The sequence below is a fragment of the Lactuca virosa genome, chromosome 9 (genome assembly GCF_052849685.1).
Source record: "Lactuca virosa cultivar CGN04683 chromosome 9, Lactuca_virosa_CGN04683_v6, whole genome shotgun sequence".
NCBI classification, from domain to species: domain Eukaryota; kingdom Viridiplantae; phylum Streptophyta; class Magnoliopsida; order Asterales; family Asteraceae; genus Lactuca; species Lactuca virosa.
In genome coordinates, this window is record NC_136434.1 from 227,915,970 (window position 1) to 227,923,147 (window position 7,178).

The following is a 7,178-nucleotide window of genomic DNA, read 5'->3' on the forward strand; positions in this document are numbered from 1 at the left end:
AATATGAGTGTGATGGTCGTGACACGTTTTGATTGTATTAGTCACAACACGACCTTAAGTGGGTCGCAATGCGTGGCCTTAACAACTCAAAACCCTAGTTCTCGGGTTTTGGACCCTATTCAAAGGCACTAACTTCTAGGGTTTCTCTCATTTGCAACCTCCATCCTCTAGAGAACCCTAGAATCAAACCCTAGCCTCCTCTTATCCCTTTGTGACGTTTTAGTGCCTTGAGTGTGGAGTTTGAAGAAGGATAATGTGTCTTTTGAGCTAGAGAAGCAAGATCCAGAGAAGTTTCAACCTTCTCATCATCTTTTGGACCTTTATAAGTTATTAATCTTCAACCTTTATGTGTTTTCTCAATGGATCTAGTGATTAGGAGTGTTTTAATGCATTTTGGTCCCATTTGCTACAATGTTCTTGGAGTTTGGAAAACTATAGGCAAGTGGGCTTGTTTGAAGATCACTTCGGTACATTTTGAGGTGAAAATGGAGCATGTTTGAGCTCTCTTTGAACTATGCAAGAAGTTTTAGCCTTTTGGACTCATTTTGGATCTAGGGTTAGTGTTTTTCATGTTAGAAGCTTGCATGGGGATAAAGTTGGAAACTTTATCCATTAAAAACTTCATTTGAAGGTTTCTAGAAAGTTATGGCCTATGTTTTAAATGATTAAGCACTTCTTGGAATAAGTGTTTCTGCCTTGAAAGCACGATGCGACAAGGCATGGTCGAGGTGTAAAGTCATGAAGGTTAGTCTAGCTTCGCAACTATTTTGTCCTTTAGTGGTCACGATGCAACCAGGGGTTGGACGTGGCGCCTGGTCGCGTTAACTCGTTGACCGCTGACTCTTTGACCAATTTGACTTTTGGTGAAATCTTGTTGGATATGAGTATTGAACTGATGTTTTATCTCTGTTTAGTATTAGGTGGTAAGTGGTGGCTGTTTCGTTTATGCATATTGCTTTTGAGATTGTGATTGTTAGATTCATGTGAGTTTTCTCACTATACTATATGTGATATTGGATGTTCTTGTGTGCTAGTCTGTCTGTGTGACTGATGTGAGACTATAATTGGACCATAACAATGGTATGTGAGAGTATAGTTGGACTATAACAATGATGTGTGAGACTATAGTTAGACTATAGCAATTGTATGTGAGACTATAATTAGACTATATCATTGTAAGACTATAGCGGGACTATAGCAGTCGTATGTGTATGCATTGTATGTTTAGTGGAAGTTGTGGTATTCTAGGGAACTCCTTAAGCTTTGTGCTTACGTTATAAAGTTAACTGTTTTTTCTTTTCAAGTTGGTCCGATGAAAAAAAAATGGAGGGGGGAGGGGGGGCTCGACATGACTATACTCACATCGATGTTTTACTTTGTCTTGAGACGTGCTGGTTTTATGATATGACATTGATTTGGCATTATGTTTTGATGATTTTGAAACAAATGGTTGTTATGTTATTTATTCAAATGGGTTTTTAGATGATTGAATCTTATTTTAAAATGAAAATTTTGGTTGAAAATTTTGGAGATTACAAAATATTAGCCATAAAACTTGGAACATATACTAGCAAATACTGTAAGATAGTAAAGAGGAAACAAATCACACTCATAAGACTAAAAGTTGAAACAAACATCCTCTAGAAAGCAGAACATGTACCAACAAAGGTAAGGTAAAGCTCAAAGAGCTACTCCTATATTACTCGGCTACCGTAATCATATGCATCCACACCCTCATATATGAGGTCATGTCTTCGGAAAGACCTAGCTCATTTAAGTCTAACCACACACTATCTATCTATTTCTTTCGCATGTCTTCTCCTTCTTACACCACATATAACTATTATGTCCACCTTCTTAAGCACGATAGTTGGTCATCTTCTATGGACATTTTTAAACCACCGCAATCTTCATTCCCTCAATTTCTTGTTAATTAAAACAACTCCTATTGAGTTTTTTATCGTGGAGTTAAGGACCCAGTCCAACCTAGTCTTACCGTTAATCCATCACAACATTCTTATTTCTACAACCTCTATCTCTAAGTTGGCTGACATTCGGACCCATACAATATAATTGACCTTACAACCGCCCTATATAATTTTTCCTTTTAAGTTTAAATGGAAATTTCTTTTCAAACAAGGCTCATGTGGATGCTCTCCACTTTTATACATCTCACTTTTATACGGTTACCTCTCTTGTATCTCACAATATACCTAGCTCGTACTAGCACAAAATGGTCCCATTTTCTCACAAAACTCTATAATTAATATCTTTAACTTGTCCCTATTATAAATATGTATGCAAGTAATAAATGCAAAACAAACATACGGTTATAGCGGTAATCATTTTATGGAAATTATACATAAACCAAGAACAATCGGTCACAATGAAATACAACATAGACACGATCCACATCCAAATCCAAAATTTACCACATAAAACACCAAACGGAATAAAATCAAAATAATGCAACAACCAACGAGCGAGAGAATGCATCCACACTTTCGGCCTATATTCCCTTTGCACATCTTGTATTTTCTAGGCCATACTTTTTCTCAAAAGCATCGATTTTGGAGTTTGAAGTCTCGAGTTTTTCACGTTTTTGTAAACTTGATAGCTTGGAATTATTTGACTTTGATGATTTGTGTTGTTTACTTTAAAGAGGGTGGTAAGGCACATAACCCATCATATTCCTCACATTCGTAACAACTTCATTGCACTTTCTCATAAGCCTTAACATTTGTTGTGATACATCCACTTTCTGACCAATATTTGGTCTTTGTAAGTTGTGCACATACTTTCCCCCCACACCCACACCCACTGGTGGTGGCGGTGGTAGTGGTAGTGGTGCCATGTCACCACCATAATTAAAAGATCGTGGTGTTGGTGTTGGTGTTGGTAATAACGGTGGTGCTAGTGGTATTAGTGGTGGTGCTAATGGTATTAGTGGTGGTCTAGTAAATTGAACGCCAGAACTACTACCAACACCACTAGAAGTAGAAAGAGGAAGAGGAAGAAGAGGCAACGATGATGATGTTTTTTGAAAATTCTTACTATTAAAATCCATTGTTGCATGAGAAGAAGAGGAAGAAGAAGAAGAAGAAGAAGAAGAAGATGATGATGAGCCACCTCCACCTCCACCTCCGTTCTTTTTGTTCTTATTATGATGACTTTCATCTCCATCCAACACAAATTTTACACGAGCCGCCCCTCTGCCGCCACTACCACCACCACCCTCTTCACCGCCGGATTTCTTCAGACATGATTTCAGCTGTAATGCCGTCTGCTGCTGCTGCTGCTGGTGGTGCAGGTGGTGGTCTTCTTTGACTTTGGCTGGTGGTTCAAAATCCGCCACCGCCCTGAGGCTGCACCTGACGCCAGAGTTCCCAAACAAACTGCCGCTTCGGACCGCCATCTGTAACGCCGCCTGAGCATCCGCATGGTATTTAAAAACCACCCGACACTGCAATGACTTCCACAATATCCGAGTGGCTTGATAATCCATTGGTCCAAATCGCACGAATGTCGCCTTCAGCTCATTAATGGAGGGCAGAGATCCATCTGGCGGGAACCTCATTATTAGTACAGTCGGTGCTGCCCGCCTCCCCTGCCCGGGGTCAGGCTTTCGGGCAGGTGGGGCCGGAGGAGGGTCATCCAGCTTCTTGATTACCTTCTTTTCTTTGGTTAAGTTTTTTATATCACCGACTTTTTTCTTCTTTCTTGCAGCCATTTCTTCCTGGCGATCGGATGGGCCCCGCTTTCTGCCGCCTTTAGTGGGGTCGTCTGGTCTGGCAGAGATGATGTTTTCCGGCTTTACAGGCGGCAATTTCACAGTGTTCTCCTCCGGTGACGTGGCGGCATTGTCGGGTGGTGGTGAGGAATTTAAGCTTTTTTGAAAGACAAGTGACCGGAATTTCAAGAAAACTTGTCTGGTTTTAATGGCTAATCCTTTGTTAATGGCATTGAAAGGATCAAGAGCGAGTGATTGAAGATCATTGAGTACATGTGAAAGCTCCAGTTCATGAGGTTCTTGTTCTTCAACAGGTTTTTTAGAAGGAATTTGATCTTTTTCAAGGATTTGTGTGGTTTCAGAGGATAAGGATTCTTTTTTTCTTTTCTTTTTCTTCTCCGGCGAGATGGGTTTGCCGGAGCTCAGTACTCCGGCAGGTCTTTTAGAAACTTTCACCTTTTTCGTCCCATTTTCCATTCCCGAATTTGGGAAGTTGACCTTTTTGTCCTCCTCTGTCTTCTTCTCATCATCACCGGAAACATCTGACTCAGCCTTGGTGGTGGCCGCCGGAGAAGGGTCACCGGATTCCGGGAGAATAGGTGTAGGTGTGTCTTCTTTTGAAGGTGATTCCGGGAGAATGGGGGTGGTTATGACTTGTTCCAGTGGTGGTGGTGTTGCCGGAGCTCTTTTTTGTAGGACAAAGTCACCGGCGGCAATGGCGGTGGAATCATCAACGTGGCTGAGCTGAGGAGAGGATGGGAGTTTTTCTTTTTCCTTTTGGGGTGGTTTTAGTATCTCTTTAGATTCTTCTCTTCTTTTAAAGAGATATTTGTCTTTTTTAGCATTTTCTTTTGACTTGTTTGACCTTGCCGGATTCTTTCCCTTGCCGGAAGTGTCAGCAAACACCTGCCGCCCACTCAAAGGGGCTGTAAAAAATATAACATCACCAGACATAAGTAGAGATTTTATTTAGCCTCTTTATAAAGAATTCGCAAGTGTGTCATAAACCAATTGAATATTTTGGGAACAACAATTCTATTCCATTATAACATCCATCTGCTTTGTTTGAAAGCACAAATTACAAATCACAACAAGATTTGGAATTGTACACTTCATATGTAATATGTACTTCTTCTGTATATGATTTAGTATTCAACAACATAAACTTTAATTGAAGAATTCATGGTAAACAAAAGATGCATAAATTATGGTTTTTGTTGACTCAAACTAACGAGTATAGCTCATGACAAATGAGAATTGTGATACTTAATTCTGCGCAAATGATACAGGTACCTGACTAAAAACTAAAATTCATAGAATAGTTTATTGTTGTGGCCTTGAAGTTCTAAAAAAAACACAACTAAATGCTCAAACGATACTGTAGGTTTCCAACAGTTGTCATGTAATGATAAGAAACAAAGGACAAGGACCCAGAAAAGAGAAAACAGAAATGAACATAAATAGTATATGAATTGATTACCTTTAGCTGGAGAAGGGCGATCTAGTTCGTGACCAAATGCCTGAGCATAAGTGTCATCAAATTCCTCATAAACTGCCCTTCTGTAAGAAACAACCCTAGCCTTGTTCTTTATAAGATCAATACCAACATGATCAACGATAGGCTCCAAAGCTAGCTGCCTGATAAAATCAAGAGCTGAACTTGGCTGGAAACTGGCCCTAGCTTTCTCAATAGCATTAATTGAGTATACAGCTCCATGCTCATAATCAGCTACATCAACAGCATAATACCCTTTAACATCTGTCTTCCTGAAATTCTGCTTACTCCTACACATACAAGACAAACCAAGTGCATTCCTTCTACTCACCTCATCCATTGCCTCTTCCACAGCTTTGACAAAAGTTTTTGAGTTAGTCTGCCGAGACTTTTCAGCAAAATTTGATTCAAATGGCATAAGTTCTGAAGGATCAAACCATCCATAACTACTATCTCCAAAGAAGGCAACCAAGAGAAGACCCTCCCTCTTTGATCTGCGCACAGAAGTGGTTGCAAATTCTTCACTGAATACATGACCAGGCCACCAAGGGTGGGACTTCACTTTTCCCCAAACCATATCCCCCACTTCATATCCATGACCAGGCGATCCCAATCCTGATCCCTCCATTGATGACCTAACCTCGGTGGCCACACTCCCATTTGCAGCAAAATCATCAAACATCGAGAGCATTGAATCATATGCAGGCGATACTGATTCTTTTGACTTCGTCTCTTTTCTCCGTTGTCCCTTCTTCTGCTCATTTTTCGTACGCTTTACACTACCATGGTTCCTATCGCTAGACACGTCCTTGTTATCAGATTCAGAAACACCTAACTTGCTCGAATCCCCAGCTCCCCTATTATTTACATCGCTAACATTTCCTTCCGCCGAAACACTATCCAAGCTGCCCTCTGCAACAACACTTTCAACACCCTGCACAACTGTAGAGCTATCGGAGGGGCCAGTTAAATGTATCGATGCGGAATCTACTCTATTCTCTGAGCTACTACCATCAACAAATGATTCCGATTCCACCTTAGGGTTTGTACTATCTCCTAATTCTAAATCGCTGCCCATCATCACTCGCACGTATATCGAGCCCTAGAAAATTGAAATTGACAAACAATACAAATCGGAAACCTGTTGAATTCGTAGAAACATATCTTTCGCGGAAGCGAAAATCATAGAAATGTAAAATAAGTAAACAAACGGTGGTGGTGCCTGGTGGTGGTGTGTATGTGGGTGTGATTATCGAAACCCTAAAAAAGATTTTCACGAGTTTCGTTTTTACGTATATACAGATAATACTATTTTATAGAGTAAATTACGTTTTTAATCCTTCTATTTATACATAGTTACAGATTTAGTCCATATAACTTTTTCTTTACTCTTAGACCATGATGTATATGAAAGTGTTTATATCCTCGTAACAGCAATATTCTTTTCAAGACTTATTTAACATTTGTTATTTTAGTCCATTGTTTAAAAACTATGAAATTGTTCCGCTAAAAACCAAGTCAAATATAGACAATTTAATTGTGACATGGGAAAGTTTGGGGATTTGTATTCAATGGTCAAGCATTTAAAGCTTAGGATATCCATAATGGTTGGGAAGAAGACGTATGAATGCCTAGGTGGACAGCCAAGTCACGCATGAACATCTTTCCCAGTGTCTGGTGGCTTGGCTTGGCTGTGGAGTAACCATGAAGACGGACGAAGACATCCAATGGGAAGGAATCAGGTTTTCAAAGGTCAAATATGTGAGGTGTTCTTTTTCTTTTAATCCGTTGAAAACCAAAAAAAAAGTAAATAAATAAATAAAAGTAATAATTTGCAAAGGGCTAGTGGTTTAGTAATGAGTTTATAATGGAACTGACGTAACGCTGAGTTGGCCGCATTTTTTTAATGGGTTGAATGTGACCATTCTCTTTAGCCTTATATAATAACAAATA

General features: G+C 39.7%; 1 protein-coding gene across 1 annotated transcript; it reads right to left on the reverse strand.

The window, feature by feature from the left end:
- Positions 1–2,312: 2,312 nt before the first annotated feature.
- LOC145136330 (Tudor/PWWP/MBT superfamily protein) lies at positions 2,313–6,495 on the reverse strand. The gene is made up of 2 exons (XM_079070465.1): positions 5,211–6,495; positions 2,313–4,656 (listed from the first exon to the last, which is right to left on the reverse strand). The coding sequence occupies exons 1-2, from the start codon at positions 6,304–6,306 to the stop codon at positions 2,657–2,659; spliced, it is 3,096 nt and encodes a 1,031-aa protein (XP_078926591.1). The 5' UTR covers positions 6,307–6,495; the 3' UTR covers positions 2,313–2,656.
- Positions 6,496–7,178: the final 683 nt, after the last annotated feature.

What these genes read in the sequence shown, in the direction of transcription:
- LOC145136330 (XM_079070465.1), bottom strand. Translation starts at nt 6,306, where the DNA reads ATGATGGGCAGCGATTTAGAATTAGGAGATAGTACAAACCCTAAGGTG. An exon ending in TCGCCCTTCTCCAGCTAAAG is followed by an intron (nt 4,657 to 5,210) that starts GTAATCAATTCA and finishes TATTTTTTACAG; the next exon opens with CCCCTTTGAGTGGGCGGCAG.